This window comes from Camelus dromedarius, chromosome 5 (assembly GCF_036321535.1).
Source record: "Camelus dromedarius isolate mCamDro1 chromosome 5, mCamDro1.pat, whole genome shotgun sequence".
NCBI lineage: Eukaryota > Metazoa > Chordata > Mammalia > Artiodactyla > Camelidae > Camelus > Camelus dromedarius.
The window spans coordinates 53,160,049-53,178,271 of NC_087440.1; the positions used below are offsets into that span (position 1 = coordinate 53,160,049).

The 18,223-nt window shown below is 37.0% G+C and overlaps 1 protein-coding gene across 1 annotated transcript in view; it reads right to left on the minus strand.

Moving 5' to 3' along the window:
- Positions 1-17,634, minus strand: part of ERO1A (endoplasmic reticulum oxidoreductase 1 alpha) — a 39,117-nt gene extending 21,483 nt beyond the window's left edge. The window contains exons 1-6 of the mRNA XM_010982923.3: positions 17,099-17,634; positions 8,445-8,564; positions 7,599-7,682; positions 2,800-2,838; positions 365-441; positions 101-174 (exon numbers count right to left, since the gene is read on the minus strand). Coding sequence (XP_010981225.1) covers positions 101-174; positions 365-441; positions 2,800-2,838; positions 7,599-7,682; positions 8,445-8,564; positions 17,099-17,212 — 508 coding nt within the window. The 5' untranslated portion in view covers positions 17,213-17,634. The remainder of the gene's footprint in view (positions 1-100; positions 175-364; positions 442-2,799; positions 2,839-7,598; positions 7,683-8,444; positions 8,565-17,098) is intronic.
- Between the last annotated feature and the right edge of the window lie 589 nt (positions 17,635-18,223).

An 18,223-nucleotide genomic window follows, 5' to 3' on the forward strand; every position in this document is an offset into this window, starting at 1 on the left:
CTGTTAGAAACTGAAGGTTTTTTTTTAAACTATTTTAAAATAATTTTTTTTCCCTTAGGCACAATTTTAAACAACATGCATAGTATAAAAAATGTTATACCATCAGCTTCACAGAAATTGTCTGAGGAATCATCATGCTTGGTCCACTGAAGAACAGCCTTCTGTGTTTCCTCACTTTAAACAAAGAAAGTAAAGAGAGTTATTTTTGTTCTTAAGTTTAACATTTCACATGAGAAAACATAAAATACTACTGTATATTTATTAAATAAATAAATAAATAAATAAATAAATAAATAAATAAATAAATAAAATAAAATAAAATAAAATAAAATAAAATAAAATACTGCTTTAAAACACATCAGACCTCAGCGATTCATCCACAGCTCCAAGTCGTTCGGCTTGCTCACATTCTTCAAGGAGATTATTGGCTTCTTCAGAATACTGAAACAAAAGGGAAATAAGAAGAGTCAATGTATTGCATTTTTTAAAAATTTTAAAAAGAATTTCAAAGGAATTGGAGGTTCTTTTATACCTGGCCCTGTCACCTTGTCTTCAAAACTTAAAAAAAAAAAAAAAAGTCCCACATTCCTCCTGATACTAAAAAAAAAAAAACTAAAAGGCTTTTTTGTCCCTTGTTTTGTTAGAGAACATAACTTACTATTATGTCCACAAAATAAAGAATAGGTTATAGTCTGATAACTCATTATCAAAATGTCCACGAAGAGAATCTTTGAGGTTGAGGAAGTTACTCGGCAAGGAGCCATGAGGCCACGTCCAACTTTTCTAATGACCTACTGGTAAGCATCAGTTTTCTCTTCCATAAAATAAGTGGATGGACCAGATCATGTGTGTCTACGATCCATTTGAACTCTAAATGCCATGATTCTAAAAATGCCCTGGAGCCTACCAAGTCTTATAAAAAGTATTCCAATATCTTTAGGTGCTTAAAATATATTCTTTAACAGCCACAGTTCTTTCCAATGTCTAAGTCACTTTATATAAATATATACATATATATTTCTGCAATTTATAATATTATAAAACATAGTATATATGTGTGCATATAAATATATTCTGCTAGCCGTGTACATGGCACAGGAAGTGTGTGTGGATCATGAGATTTCACAACACACCAGTCATCACTACCACACAGCTGAAAGATGCTGTTGGAAGCAGGAGGCCACAAATTCAACCACTCACCAAATATTGGGGGGCAAGGTGTAGCTCAAGTGGTAGAGCGCATGCTTAGCATGCACGTGGTTCTGGGTTCAATCCCCAGTACCTCCTCTAAAAATAAAGAAATAATTAAACCTAATTATCTCCCCCAACTGAAAAAAAAAAAAAAACTTAGAAAAAAAAAAACCAACAAAGAACAAAAAACAAGTATTAACTGAATGCCTATTATGTTAGGATGACCATATGTATGATTGTCCAGACTAGGACACTTTTGAGGATAAAAAGGAACACTAAAATAACTGAAATAATATAGTTTTTTGAAATACTTATTTACTGTATTACCACTTTGTTTCATTATATTAGTCGGCCTAAAGACAGTTTAATTCAAAAGGTATTTTCAAAAATAAAATTCTTTTATATATAATTAAGTATTACTGGCTACAAGGATATGATAATATTTAACCTACTTTCAAGTGGTTCAGAAAATAATAAGAATACGTATATGGAAAAGAGCTGCCAAAACAAATGAGGCAAAATATTAAAAATTAGTCAATCTGTATAAAGAGTGTACAGAATGCCTTTATACTAATCTTGCAACTTTTCTATATGTTAGAAATTATTTCAAAATAAAAAGCTAAAAATATATATCAAAAAATCAACAAAATTTGTTCAAAAGATAACATGTATTTTAAATATGCCTATGTATATTAAAATGAAAATTTTAAACTTTATTGTTGTAAAATTTTTTAAAGCAGTAAATGGTAATAAGTCATTGACTTACACTATGCAATAAAGGATTAAAAAAAAGAGAGACTACACTCTCTATGCAGGAATGTTCATCTTCTGTTTCTCATAAGCTTAACCTCTAATTTCTTGGTTTCTCACTGACCAATCAAATGGCAGCCTGGCAGCTTAAGATACGTCACAGGTACGACACAGGCCACAGTACAAATGGCTGCTAACTCCGCCAGACCAGCAGTGCGGCCGTGTCCAGTGCTTCTCCCCCTACCTCCCAAGACCGTAAGGAGTTAGCTGTCCCCAGCCATTTGTGACTGATGGCAGCTACTTTATCAGCAGTCATCTAATGTACTGTATTTGAAAGAGAGGCTTAGTTTCTGTACATCTAGAAAGGATCAGGATCTAATGTGTAACACGGTGACTATAGTTGATAACACTATTACTGTATCACTGATATTTGCTGAGAGTAGAACTTAAATGTTCTCACCAAAAAAAAAAAAAAAAGAGAGAGACAGAGATAAACATGTAAGCTATGTAAGATAATGGTAGATGGGAAATGATTTATCTCAGATTGGCTTTAAAATAACTGGGAGACTGGAGTGGAAGGTGCAGATGAAACAAGGCGGATCATATATTGGTAAGCGCTGAAGCTGGGTGATGGGTACATGGCTCTTTTTCCCCTCTACTTTTATTTATATTTCATGCTTTCTATAATAAAAGGTTAAAAAAAAAAGAGAAAAAAATTAGAGCCACTGAATACAAATAACTTTCAAGGGGTTTCACTGCAAAGGGGAACAGAGAAGTGGGGGAGTAGCTGGCAGAGGAAATGAGATCTTTTGAGTTTTTGTTAAATATTAGACACATTAATAAAGTATATGTACATACCTTGTAGCTCGCAGATTTAATTCCAACAGGAACTTCATCCTGAAAAAAGTGTTTAAATGCATTTAGAGGACATTTATTTTATCTTCTGAAAAAATACTTTAAATTTCTATGATTACAAGAAAAATTCACAGAACAAATTATTGAAATTAACAGGTTATATTTTAAGTGAGAATAGTTAGGCAGTTTTTATATTATTTATTAAAGGTAAACAAAAAATTCAACAAATTAATGCTATGGGTTGCATATATTATATTATAGCATGGAAATGTAAAAATAGTCACTTAACCATTTAACTTATTAATTTAATTTTTTATCTTAATTTTAATGCTCAAATTGTCCCACATTTGGCCACTAGGAGATCCACTAAGAGGTGACTTGATATTTGCACCAGTGTCTTTTTGATAGTACCTCAGTAGTCTTCAGCAGCATTTTTTGTTTCCTGTTATGACAGGATATTCTGGGTTCATCTTATATATTTCTTGTTCCAGTCTTGGAACCAACCATTTTTTAAGGAGCACTAGTTCTTTTCGAAGGAAAATGGTACTGGTTTTTAGTTGTGCATCAGTCACTTAATAACAAAGGACCTACCTGCCTATCCTCAAAGTGATGCTGTTGAGTAGAGATGATATACGTGGGAGAACTCTGTTAATTGTAAGGTCCTATTCCAATGCTAAGTATATTCTTGAAATAGATTACATATGCCCAAAGGGAAGGACCTACTCAGAGGCAATCACTTTATTGCATATCCTTCCCAATTTTCAACTAGGTCAATGTGTATTCTTTTCTTATGGCCAGATGTTTAGATGGTGTCCAATTTTTTCATATAATAAGCCAAGCCAAATTTATAGACTGATTTCAGCATAAGTGGCATCTTTATAACATTCAGTACTGCTTTACGGTCATCTTTGAAAATCTATCCAATTACTTTAGTAAGTGAAATTCTTAGTAGAATCGGTAAGTCCAAGGATATGTACCTTTTTAATTTTTGGATACATGTGCCAAATTGATCTCCAAAAAGATTTAATCACCAGAGTGCTCACTTCTTATTTCCAGACTAACACTGGATATTGTTATTCTTTTTCATATTGGCCAATTAATAACAGAATTGAAAGAACATTGCTCAGATTCACTGTAAAGGGAATAAATAACTGAGCTTTCAACTTACAGAGAGATTCCACCCTCTGTGGGCAATCTGCCTCATTCAATTATTCACCGGAATCAGGGGTGCAAATCAAAAGATACGGATTTTAAAGCCCCAAGTATGAGGAAGAGAATTTCCGTTTTTGTTATGTTTCTATTTCCTCTGAGTCCCAGGGTATAACCTGAACCAAGTCAATATATGAACTAAAAAAGGAAATCAAAATGTTGACAGAAAAGAAACTGGTTTTGGTTCCTTGTTTAGCCCAAAAAGATATTTACAAAACATCAGCAGTCTATCTGAAGTAATGAGTTAAACTGAGTTTAACTTTGTATATATTTTAGATTAAAAAAACTATTAATTGTTGCAAGTATGATAACTGCTCTGTATTCAGGATGCAACATCATTGTTTTAGATGCATAATGAAAAATACAATAGCGAGATGTCAAGATATCAGTAATGCACAATATAAATGCTAGATATGAAACTGATTATTTAGGCTGCAGCAAGTATTTCCAAGTCTTAGAAGTGATTTTTTATTTTACTTTTTTTAACTGAAGTATAGTCAGTTACAATGCATCAACTTCTGGTATACAGCCTAATGTCCCAGTCATGCATATATATACAGGGAACTATAATCAATACCTTGTAATAACCTTTGATGAAAAAGAATATGAAGTGATTTTTAATTCCTCTTCAGTTCCGACAGACTGCCCTACCTAAGAACTATTAGAACTGAACCAGGCTTGTCCTAGAAGGAATGAAAATGTCTCACTCCCTTGCTGTCTCTTGGAGTGGAATTTCTTGCTGTCTCTTTCATCTGCTGTCCCTCCCCTCTGCTCTCTGTAGTGTGTACAGCTACAGTATATCTATTTCTGGCCTATCACAGTTGTATTGAAATGATCACTTAGCATTTCTCTCACCTACTAAAACCATAGTTTCTCAAGACAAGTGCTCATGCCTAGGTCCAGGCAGATAGTAAGCCCTCAAGACAATAATCATTATTGAACCAAATTATATTCACTTGCTAACTGCTATTCTTTATCCAGTCTCTCCTCCATCTCCTCATCTTCCACTCCCCACTCTCTACAATATCACCAGTTATCTTTCTAAGTCTTGGGTCTAATCATTGTACTCTGCTACACTAATACAGAAGAACATTTTGAGATGAATAAACATCTTCTAATTATCTTTTAAAGAAAAAGCCTTCTCTCCATCAAGAAACCAGCTCAAGAGATAGAGTATTGGCATGAAAGGCACTTGGTTCCAGTTCTGCAGAAGGTGAAATAAGTAGATTGTCTCAGAACAAATAGCTAACTTTCACCTGACTCTTTGGTAGCACTTCTATGTGCTCAAGTCAAATAATAAACATCTAAGTTTTCAGCATTTATTAAATGCTTAACTTGGTTGTTTTCTCTAGGATTTCCAATAAGATGGCTCTTATCTGTCAGTCTGTCAACCTGGAAATCAACAAGCTATTACTTTATGCTAAACATCTCTCAGCTTTTCTGCCTCTTCCAATCTTCTCCTAAAGTGGCATCCCCAAGTTCTAGACTTCATTAACAATAATCACAAGTAATTTGATTTCAAGATGAGATTCAAATTTGTAATAACTGCAAAACTGCTTGTTCTGACTAATGTTAATAATAACCCATTTACTGTACCAGTGCAATTAAATGCCTTTATAAGTATCTACCATATTTTTAGCATTTTTTAAAAGCCATATAAAAGAAGTACTTGGTAAATTTGAATTTCCCCAACTACTTTTCATATTACCAAATATGAATGCTAGAACTAATGAAATAAAATGAAACGTTTAAACTGGTATCATTTTAATGATCTACTCATGCTTTAATCATAGTAACACAAGATGTTTCAAAAGCTAATCCCTGAATTTTCAAAAAGCTGTGTCAAAGAAAAAAGAGGACACCAATGAACTTATCTACAAAAGAAACAGACTCGCAGACATAGTAAACAAGCTTATGGTTACTGGGGAAAAGGGGTGGGAAGGGATAAATCTGTGAATTTGAGATTTGCAAATGTTAACCACTATATATAAAAATAGATAAATTTCTTCTGTATAGCACAGGAAACTATATTCAATATCCTGTAATAACCTTTAATGAAAAAGAATATGAAAAAGAATATATGTATATATATATGCACGACTGAGACATTATGCTGTACACCAGAAATGGACACACTGTAACTGACTATACTTCAATTAAATTTTTAAAAAGCTGTGTCTATGAGGATTAATAGAACTAAAAGTATGCTTCTGATTCACCTAATGATAAAATACTCATAAATAACATTTTGAATTTGCCTTAATTCCACATGTGAGATAGGTCTACACAGCAATATTTACATGTACAAACACAAAAAAACTGCTCAAAATGACACTACCACTTCGCACCCATTAGGATGGCTATCATCCAAAAAAACAGAAAATATCGAGTGTTAGCTAAGATGTGAAGAAATTGGAACCCTTGTGCTTTGCTAGTAAGAATGTAAAATGGTGCAATCACTGTGGAAGATAGTATGGTGTCACTCAAAAAATTGAACACAGAATTACTAAATGATCCAGCAATTCTACTTCTGAGTATATACCCAAAAGAACTGAAAGTAGGTGTGTGAACATGTAGTTGTACACCCATGTTCCTAGCAGCAGTAATCACAATAGCAAAAAGGTGAAAACAACCCGAAAGTCAATCAACAGGTAAATGGGTAAACAAAATGTAGTACATACATTCTATTATATTATTCAGCCTTTAATATTATTCAGCCTTTAAATGAAATAAAATTCTAACACCTGCTGCAATACAGATAAACCTTGAAAACATTATGCTAAGTGAAAAAAGCCAGACACAAAAGGACAAATATTGTAATGATTACCCTTACATGAGGTACCTAGAATAGTCAAATTCACAGAGAAAGAAAGTAAGAGTGGTTACCAGGGACTGAGGGTGGGGAATGGGGGAATAGGGAGATATTGTTTACTGAGCATGGAGTTTCAATTTGGGAAGATGAAAAAGTCCAAGAGTTGGATGGTGGTGATGGTTAAGAATGTGAATGTATTTAATGCCAATGAAGTTTCCTACACTTAAAAATGGTTAAAATAAAATGGTAAATTTTATGTTATGTATGTTTTATCACAATAAAAAAAATACTTTTTAAAGGAAAAAAAAAACTTCGTTGGAGAGAATAAAATTCTCTTCTTTCAGAGTAGAATACATCAAATTTTAATGCTCTGAGAATTCCTAAATAAAGCCAGTGGTTTTGTCCAGTCCCTCTCCAACCAGCAAAATCCAAGGAAAGTAATACATCCACAAAATAGGAAAGAGATTTTTATCCTGATTAATTTCATTTTTTATACTACAAACATAACTCTGGGTAAGATATAAGAAGAAAAACAAATATTAAGGCAAAAGAACTATTAATCTCACTATATTAACCACAAAATTTAAATTCTATTATTATGAAGGCAGGATAATTCAAAATAGGTTTTATATTTGTGAGTTTAGATTTTAATATGTTAATTTTAAACAACATTATACTTTACCAAAGGATTGAAATGTTATTTTAAGTATACTGACTCCTTTCAAAAATTGCAATTATTTGAAAAAACGCGATGATTATTAAATGTATACATTGTTCTCACCGATTGGCAAGGCTTGACAGCACAATCCCTTCTGCCACACTGGCTGATATCATTCCAGAAAGGACATGGCCTTTTCAAGTTTACCTGTAAATTAATAATAGAAATAAGAATCTTGAGATTACAATAGACAGATGTTGAATTATGACACTATAACATGGTCGTGTTATCGGCTGCAATTCTATTTCTTCCACTTGTCAAGTGTCAGTGATGGCACAAATGCGTAGCTGATACAAATAAATTGGTAGCCTTGGTTATAAAGACAAAGTCTGCTATGAAGCAGACCCTCAACAGATCCCAACAGATGGAAGCCAAAGTAGCTCATATCATCACTGCTCAACTCACAATCTTTTAACAGAAGTAATAGCTGAGAGTTAGATAATTGTGAGCTCAGAATGCAACTACATACTCCAATGATCAGATTTTCTAAATCCTTTCAGGAGCTATCTCAAGATAAACTGTCACAAGTGACTTGTTAAAATAATACAGGTCAGAATAAAGTCATGCTTCTTCTCAAAAATATTTTTTAATTAATTGGAGTAATTCTGATGTGTTAGAATGTTATGAACAACTCACAACTTTGATAACAATATAATAATTTCTGTTCCAAATTCAATTTAACCAACTAATTTCTAACTCTAGAGTTCAAATCTCAGTTATTGAAATTAAAAGAAAGCAATGGGTCATTTCAGAACCCCATGGTTCACTCCTGTGAAATGTATTTTCCTAATGGTGCCTTGATCAATTTTAAATAATAAGCACAATTTTGAAGCTTAGTAATTCCTAAGGAAATGTGATTATCCATTTAAACTTTAAGTATTCCTATACAAAAAAATTTTTTTTAAATACCTTGTAATATCTAAAGTAGTCGCTTTCCAGAAGTTTTTGAAGTCTTGGGAAAAGCCTGTAGTTATTAAATTTATCAATGGTTTCAACATCACAAGTACAATCATCCAAGTAACCACTAACCTGTTACAAAGAAAATGGAATATTGTAACAAAATGTCATAGATGCAACAGGGTTTTTTCCTCACATGGTTATGATGAAAGAACCCTCTACCCAACCAACATTTATCCTCCCTCCTCCCCATAGTTTTCTGAGCTAGGATATGACCACAATCTTGTAATGCTATTGCCCTTACTATATACCTAGAGGAACACAGTGGATACCTTTTGTACGGTGTACTGAACTCATAATGATAACCCCTCCTCAAAGAGTTGATTCCCCACAGCTACTCTGTCACCTTGCCCCTTAAGTCCAACCAGGGGTGGGCATCTGACCCAAACCAGGTCGTGGTGCCCTCTGCAGTAATCTGGAATTGAGACTAAGAAGGAGAGATGTTTCCCCCTGTTGCTAGACCAGTAAACAAGTAAGCTCAGGCTATATTCCATCAAGTGAAGGGAGGAACACGTGACCCAGTTAGCAGAGGGAGGAAAGATTTTGAAAAACACACAGAGAAGCACAGATAAGAGACAGAGAACATATGCTAGCTGGATCCCCTGGGGTTTGCCTGCTCCCACTTCCCGCATCTTTCCTGAAGCCCAGTTGCACTCCCATCCTTGGCTTTCCTGAGACTCAATATTCTTATAATTCAGTTGTCTCTGTCTTTCCTTTATTTTAGTTTCCCACAGGACGTGTAGGTCAGAGACAAGCTCAGTGGATATATGAAAAGAAGTAATACTGAATTTATAAGAGAAACAATAATTCATTGTAAGGATCTAACAACCCTCAAATATTTTTATACATTTGAAATGGTGCTTAGAAATTACTTATCATTAGCAACACTGAGCAAATTAACCCCAAAGCTAACTTCAAATGCTTAAAACTATGACTTAACTGTATTTACTAAATCAAACTATTAAGTCATATTATAATTAGAAGCAATGGGAAATCATATTATAATCAGACAATATTATCAGTTGTGAAACTAAAATTCTTAGATGTTTACTGGGACTAGGCAAACACCTAACAGAACTAATTGAGCATTGCTTTAAGTAACAAATACATTGTGTTTTTTTTTAGTAACTAAAATTTTAATTTTTTTAATATACAGCATGCTGCAGAAAAGAGACCCTTATCATACTTTGTTCTGAATATGTGCATTATAAACTACTTTGGATTATATTTTAGGGAGACTTATTGCCAACAAAAAAATAATTTTAAAATCTACTAGTAAAGAAGCAAATAAAGAATACTTAATTTTTTTTAAGCAGGGTTTGCTTTTACTTTATTTTGGCCTTTGTTTTTTTCCATTTTTTAAATTGAAGTATAGTCAGTTTACAATGTTGTGTTAATTTCTGGTGTACAGCATGTTTCAGTCATATCTGTATCTATCTATCTATCTATCTATCTATCTATACATATATATATACACACACACATATATTCCTTTTCATATTCTTTTCCATGATAGGTTACTGCAAGATATTGAATATAGTTTCCTGTGCTATATGTGTTATTTATCATTTTATATATAGTACTTAATATCTGTAAATCTCAAACTCCTAATTTATCCCTTCTCACCCCCTTTCCCCCCAGTAACCATAAGTTTGTATTCTATGTCTGTGAATCTGTTTCTGTTTTGTAAATAAGCTCATTTGTGTCTTTTTTTAGATTCCACATATAAGTGATATCATATGGTATTTTTCTTTCTCTTTCTGCTTTTCTTCACACAGAATGACAATCTCCAGGTCCATCCATGATGCTGCAAATGACATTATTTTATTCTTTTTTAAGGTTGAGTAGTACTCCATCGTATATATATATACCACAGCTTCTTTATCCAGTCACTTGTTGATGGGCATTTAGGCTGTTTCCATGTCTTAGCTGTTGTAAATAGTGCTGCTATGAACATTGGAGTGCATGTATCTTGAGAATACTTTACTGGGGGAGGGTATAGCTCAAGTGGTAGAGTGCATGCTTAGCATGCATGAGGTGCTGGGTTCAATCCCCAGTACCTCCTTTAAGAATAAATAAATAAAACCTTAATTACCTCCCCCACCAAAAAATATATATATATTGAAATACTGAATTTAGGTGTCTTCCTTTTGGAATATACAAAATTCTACACTATCTTTTTAGAACACCACAAAACAGTAATGGAAATTTCTCACCTAAGAGATAAGAATACTTTGGATGATGACAGCAATATTTAAGGGCTAAGTTGGGGTTTCTTTTTGTTTTTGTTTTTGTTTTTTGTTTTACCAATTTGCCTAATCCTATTTGTTTTGGACTAAAGAATTCAGTTTCTAGAAATATGATTTACATATTTTGTCACTGTTATAACTGCTTTCATTTCATATGCAAATGTGTCCTTGTTTCCTGCTAAAAATTCTCTGAGTGTACAATAATCTTAGAGTCCTAATTTTGGGTACCAACAAAACAAAAGTGTTTCTACCCTAGATCACTTGATTTTTCACACCTATTTCTTTTGAGCCTTAGAAGCAAAACTTCTAAGAACATAAAATAAGCTAATGTTTCTATCCTTGGATACATATTATTATACAAAAAATTACAGGCACAAAAATGCAAAGGCCAAGGGGACACAAGCCAGATAGAGACATTAGACCACAAAAAGAGAAAACATGCAAAAAAAAAACTTAAGAGGAAGGGATTAAAGCAATCCATTTTTCCTCCTGAGGAGTTCATTTTCAAGGTAAAAATCTGTCTTCCAGACTTGTACTCCCAGTGCTGAGCACTGTATTTCTAAAAATAGTAGATACACACTGTCTACTTATAACTATGTACTTCCATGTCACCTACAGTGGTGCTCAGTGCCCCAGACACACAGTGGCAGGAATGCCCTTGCAGAGCAAGGAAAGCAAGCAACAAAGGCAAACAATCCTCGTGTCCAACATTCTGCTGATCTATATCCTAATTACAAAGGGAGCAATAAGAAGCCCCAGACCAGAAAGAAATGCAAGATTTCTTCCCAGAGCACAGGTGGCTTATAACCTAGAGGCCTCGAAAGAAGAGAAGGCAGGACAATGCTGGATTTAACAATCTTCTGCCCCTTACCTTAGAAACTGAGTAGGACGTATTACCAACTACAATGCCAGGTTACAGGGCAGCTAAAATGGTAAAGCAGGGCTGGCAGGAGCTTCATTGGATGGAGACAGCCCAGCAAAGAAGGGGCAGGAAGATACCTGGAAATCCAAGCCATCTGACCATTCAGAGAAGCCTGCCAACAGGCAGCAGAACCTGATCCCTGGAAGGAAGTCTGACAGGTATGATGCCAGGCCCAGTTCTAGAAATTAGAGAACCAGGCATGTTACCAGAATAGAGGCTCAGGAAAAGTCTAAGGCAGAAATCCAGTTAATTCACCCAAGGCAGAGCCTCTGAAACAAAGCAAAGTCCTGTAATCTAAGTAAGGCCAAAAGAGGGCTGCCGATCTGTAAGGATGGCTTGATGCTGCCCTTCAGACTGTGCTACAGCTGTAGTGGAGCTAAAGCAACCACCACACTGTCTCCCAAAGCGAAACAGAACTCTGGCCCTACCATAGGAATCTGAATTTTTTAAAGTTGCACCCCCAGTACACACACAAAGTGAGTGATTCATGCTGAAGTCTGAAGCTCACTGCTCTAGGCTTCAGGTGGTAATCAGCCTCCGGTAGGGGCCAACCTAATAGGCAGCAGTGAAAAGGCCCTTGTTGAGGGAGGGTAGGTATAAGGACCAAGACATAACATCACCCAGTTGAAAGTCCTGTTATCTTAAGAGTTGGAAAGCTTTAGAAGGCCTTCTGTAGCTCTCTTCCAAGCAACACACCAATCCCTCCTCTACACCCTCAAGGGGAGGCAGCGTGTAACAGCGGTGAGCAGGCCGCCGGAGTCAGGCCTTCTAGGGTCGAATCTTATCAGTGCTACTTATTAGTTGCTGACATTCGCCAAGCTTTTTAACCTCTCTAGGCCTCAGTACAAAATAGAAATAATAATAGTTCTCATCTCAAAGAGCTGATATCAGGATAAAATGACATAAACACCCAGTAAATGGTGATCATTATTATTATTCTACCACTGCTTAAATATTTCCAGTGAAAGGGATCTTACTACTCCCCAAAGCAATCTACATTTTTTTTTAATGAATAAGAAAAAAAAAGGCCAACTTTGCCTTTAAAATTCTCCAAAAATGTTATATCTATCGCCCCAATGGAGCCAAAAGTTAGCTCTGAGGGAGCCTCAATTACTTTCTCCATGGACTCTGATTGGTTTGAACCAAATACCAAAATACAAGAGGCAAAAGGAAAGAAAATAACACTGACCTATTCTCTGGCTACTCTGGTTAAAGATACCCTTATTTTGCAATGAAAGACAAAACAAAAACTTTCTAAACAGTTTCCTTGTGTCCCAACAACTCCAGCCCTACCATAGATTATCATTTTTCCCCCAAAGCACTGTAAGACTATATTCCTCATACTCATGTGAAGTATCTTTTAAAAGTGCTCAAAATGTGCTTTATTTGGCAAAGAACTTTAGTTGCCCTTAATTTTATTGTGTTTTGGGACCATTAAAAAAAAAAGAGAGAGAAGCATTCATTCATTGACAGAGTAGCCTGGGACAACTCTGTTGAAGAAAGCAGAGAAACACAGAAGGCTCTCTGCTGGGTAGTACTCGGTAGCAGGCACCATTCGAAGGGCATGGAATGCTAAGAGCTGTTTCTGCTTTAAAGTCTTGGTTTTGCTAGAACTTTAAATTTTTGTTAAATGACCCAAAGTATGGCAACCAATGTGAAATGCCCTTTGGTCCCCATGCTTTGTTCAGAAAAGCCTGGAGTACAGGAAGCATTCAGAGTCAATGGACATCCCTCCAGTATAACCTGTTTCAAAGATGCCTCTGACTAAGTTTTAAGCCTGGGCTTATTTCCACCCACCACCCAACAAATGATCAAGCATCTCCTCCATGGCCCAGCCAACCTGACTAACAAAAACTCTTTTTTAAACTGACCTGAACAAGACACCCAGACAGGTAAGTCTGCTAAAATACTCGTATGCAGGGTGTATCCACAATGCACTCCAAACAAAAAATAATCTACTTCTGAAGTAGCCATTTTGGATTATCTGAACTACTCCCTTTTCATTAGCCTGATGGAGATTTACCACATTCAAATAAGTGGATCCGAGTGTTAATAGCACTGGCTGTATTAAGAGTGACAAAACATTCTGAGTATAGAAGCTAACAAACTCGTTTCTAATTAATTTAAATGAAAAAGATGTCCACACTGCCTCCACATCTGGGCTTCAATATCTCTTCTGAGCTGATTTCTTTAAAATGAATCCTGGGATTCCATGAACTGGAACTAAGTTCTCTTACATTCATTCTCTCTAATGGCGCACAGTGAGGAAATCATTGTCAAAAAGAAATAAACTCTGAAAAATCTTCATTTACTTCAAGCCTATACTTACTACAATTTTGATTTAAAGATAGAGTGAGTCCTGACTTATGGGATTTTTTTTCCACAAAAACTGTACATGTGTTAGACTTCATAGACTTGTATACCAATAGTAGGGGAAAAAAACAATTTTCTGTGTAAAAAAACCTTTTTTTAACTTTTTTAATAGAATGATAGGAGAGCAGGTCTGGAAGGGGAGGTTGTATGTAAGGAAGATTTGTAAGTTCCAGATAACTGATCACTTATTTTGAGCAACTAAACTGAAGCATGTTATCAAAAAAACTTACGACATACAATGAAAATGGTTTTAACAGGATGTGATGTCAAATAATAGGCAAATGCAGTAGCTAAGTTTAAAGATTTATTTACAGCTGTCAACCTATCTGAAAGATCAATTCCAGAAAAGCATGCAAATGGCTTACTAAGCAGAATAATTTAAAGAATACACAATGTTGTAAATCTACTACATGCCAATTTTTATTTTAATAAATTAAAATAAAGAATATACTCCAGGGAGTGCAGTGTTCACATCTTATATTATCATTTCCCTAATGCTTGCTAAGGACCACTTATGTACTAGGCTTTGTACTCTGGAGTGTCAAGAATTAGAACTACATTTTAATTTTTTACTTTATTTTTCGATCTCTCAAGTCATTCACAGTAGACTTCAATAAATGCCTGTTGAATTTTGTCTGATTATTTGTAGAGCTTTGTACATTTTCTACTTCAATGGCTTTATAAAGTCAAATATCAAATCTGAACCCCTACTACAAGCCAGGTACCCCTGCAACAGTGTGATAAGGGGTGATGGTGTGGTAACTCAGGACAGAAATGGTAAAAGAAACAGAAAACAAGAAGGAAGGAAGGGACGTGACTATTAACAAAAAAGAAACAACAGGACTTTGTGGCCAATTGGATACTGCAAAAAGAACCAGAGAAGATTTTAACTTGTATTTCCAAACATTACGTGAAAATTTAGTTTTTAAGTTAGTTTCTAGCAATATTTATTAACTTAAAAAAAACAACCCAGGATCCTTGCCTCTCCCCAAGCCCCAAAGAACATTATTTATTAAACTGTAAGCTCTTCAGGGTAGGGATTATGGCATAGTTATTTCTCTATTCCAGACCCTCAGCTCAATGGACACAGTGCTTATCCATGTTAGTTGAATGAATAATTTGCACTCCCCTTATCTTTTTTCTCCATGTTTTTCCTTTTCTCTCTCTCCTGTCTTTGTGTGCATGTCTATGTGTTTGTCTCCATTTTTCCCTTCACGTCTATTGGGCATCGTCCCCTCTCTCCTGTACTCCCCCTAGTCCCATCCCCGCCATTACTGACCTTAATAGAACTAAAGCATGCTTGTTTCACTTACTGAATTGGAATCGATGCTCTCTAAGTTTGCCTCAGTAAGCCATTTTAAATTTTCCTTAAAACTGTTTTTTACTAATTTTATTAGTTTTTTAAAGTTGGCTCTGAAAAGAAAAACAGTCACTCTTGTTCTAAAAGGAAAAGAAAGATTTCTCCTTCTTTCTGTATAAAAAATCTTTTTTTAAAAACACATTTTTGAATAGAATGATAGGGGGACAGGTTGGGGCAGTATTTTAATGTTGAAAATACTGTGGAAGGGGAAAAAAAGTCTAATCATTAATCAGAAGAAAAAGTAAACAAATATAAAAAAACTAAAGCTCCCCAATTTTAATCAGATATGTAAAAAGGTTACCCAGGGGAAAAAGTGAAAGTTTATGAGTTCAGCATGTACTTTTATTCCATTAACCAAATCTCTAGAATGTAGTTTAAAATGTTACATTGGGCATCTTTCTACACTGACTACTTTATTTTTAAATCCCCTTATTTCTAATATACTTATCTTTTTAATGTTTAAACTTTGTAGTACATTATATTTGTAATCAGAAGTGAAATTACCCTTTTTCCTTTTAAATACTTCATTGTGTGCTGTTTGCAATCATTGAAGGTAAAGGAACTTTTCAGTCTCTTAGTTATAAAGCAGCAGTTTCAACTTTTCTTACACATTCCCAGATATCACTCACCCCAATCCCCAAATCACTCAACAAAAAATAAAGTTCAAGAATGTAAAGCGATGAAAGAGATGATACTTCTTCTCATATTTAAAATGCTTCTTTCCTCTCTGAAATAGTATCACTGCTCCTACAGACATAACACGCTATTTCTGATAATAAGTTAATAGTAAAATCCACTTAAAAGGAACAATTTGAATACCCACCCCTCAGTTTTGCATAAAATGTAATTTTTATCAACAGAAACCAACCAAAAAGGTGACTTTAAGAATAACGATACTAAAAAAAAAAAAAAAAAAAGAATAATGATACCAAAAACCTGTAAGTTTCTTAGAATTTTTCGCCCAAGGAATTCACATCTCTTACTAACAGAAGGAAACAACCATAGGCTTGTAATCAAAGTTGCGCACTGAAAACCGTTCTCCTAATTCAGACCAGCAGTAGGGGTGTCACGGTAAGACAGTCCCACTACATTCAGGAAAAAGAAAGGACAGGCGAGGCGAGGAGTCACAGGGCAACCGCGGCCCAAAGACACCAGGCAGTTGGCCTTAGACCCAGAAAAACCCCACGAAACCACTTCTCTGACTGACAATGAGATCTGAAGGCAGCCCCCCGGCAAAACCTGTCCTGGCCAGAAAGGCTGGAGAAGGCACCCAGCACAGGCACAGCGTCCACGGTTCCAAGTCAAGTTAGAAGTTAGGAAGACCCATGTTCTGCGAAAATTACAAATACTGAGTGTGCGTGGCCACCCTTCCCGGGCAGGGAATACTAACAAAAATGGATGTACCAACTCGGCAGGAGCAGACAGCGGTGCACGCACACCCCTCGCCCCACGCATGATCGGAAGCACGGGAGGGCGCGCCGACCTCGGTTCAGGTTGCGGTGGGGGACCCGCGCACACCAACCTAGGCGAGCAGCAGAGACTCAGCCCGGCGAGGGAGCAGAAGCAGAGGGGGCTCCTTCCGGAAGGGTGGAGACTGCAAAGACGCACCCCGAAGCCCCCCAGCTGCCGGGGCGCGTACAACGGAGCGCACGGGGGAGGCGGAGGTCCCGGGAACCGAAGCCCAGCCGCGCACACCCCTCACCTGGCAGAAGCACCTCTGCGCCGCCGTCTCCGGGGGCTGCTGCCCGCCGTGGCCCGAGCCCAGCAGCCCCACGGCACCCAGGAAGCCGATCAGGAAGCCCCAGCGGCGGCCCATAGCCGCCCCGGCCGCTCTTCGCGCTGCGCCTTGTAGTCCCCAGCGCTTGGTCGCAGGCCGTGGGGCCGAAGATGAAGCCCGCGCGGGCGGGTCCCCGGCCGCGCCCCACCTCCCGGCCGCCTCCCAAGCCCGCCCTCCGCTCTCCCGCCTCTCAGCGGCTGCCACCTCCTGCCGCAGCCTGCGGACGTGCTGGGGCGCCCGCGCCCGCGCCCGCCGCCCGGGGCACGCTTCCTTTTCCCCGCTCGTGAGCCTGACGCACCCACCCGCTTCGCGGCTCGGCCCCGCCCGGCGCTCCGTGCCCGTCCCCGGTCCCCTGAACGCCCGGGGCCTGGAGACTTGACCCGGCTGCCCGCCCCCAACCCCGCGCGGGAGTCGGGGCCCTCCCCGCTCCGACAGCGGGAGCGAAAGCCGGCGGGGTCTGTGTCTTCCGGCAGGGCCCCGCCCCAACCCGCTCGCTCTCGGCCAATCCTTCCGTATCTCCGTGCAAGGAAATCAAAGCGTGAATTACGTGTCCACAGTGGCCCTAGCTGAGTCTTAAAGCTGAAAGGGGTATGTTCGTGATCATCTAGGCCAGGGCTGCATGTGTCATTTAGATTTTCTAGTAGTCACATCAAAAGAGCAAAAGGAAACAGGCGAAGTTAATTTTAATAATAGATTTATGTAACACAATATGTGCAAAATATTTCAAAATGCACTCAATATTAAATAATTCATAAAATACCAATTTTTATTTTTATCTTTGAAATCTGATGTGTATTTTATACAGACTAGCCATATTTCAGTCAAATGTGGCAAGTGGCTACCATATGAGACAGCTCAGGAGGAGGTTAGTCTTTATTTTACAGGAGGAAACAGGCCCAGAGAGATGAGGTGATGTGAGCAGGGGCAGTGATAAGAGTCAGGTCCTCTGCTCCCAGCCATGGGACTAGCCTATGAGCTTTTGTTTGTTTGTTTTTAGGGGTTTTTTTAAGGAGAAATTTTCAAGGTGAAACTAGAATGCTTTCCAACATC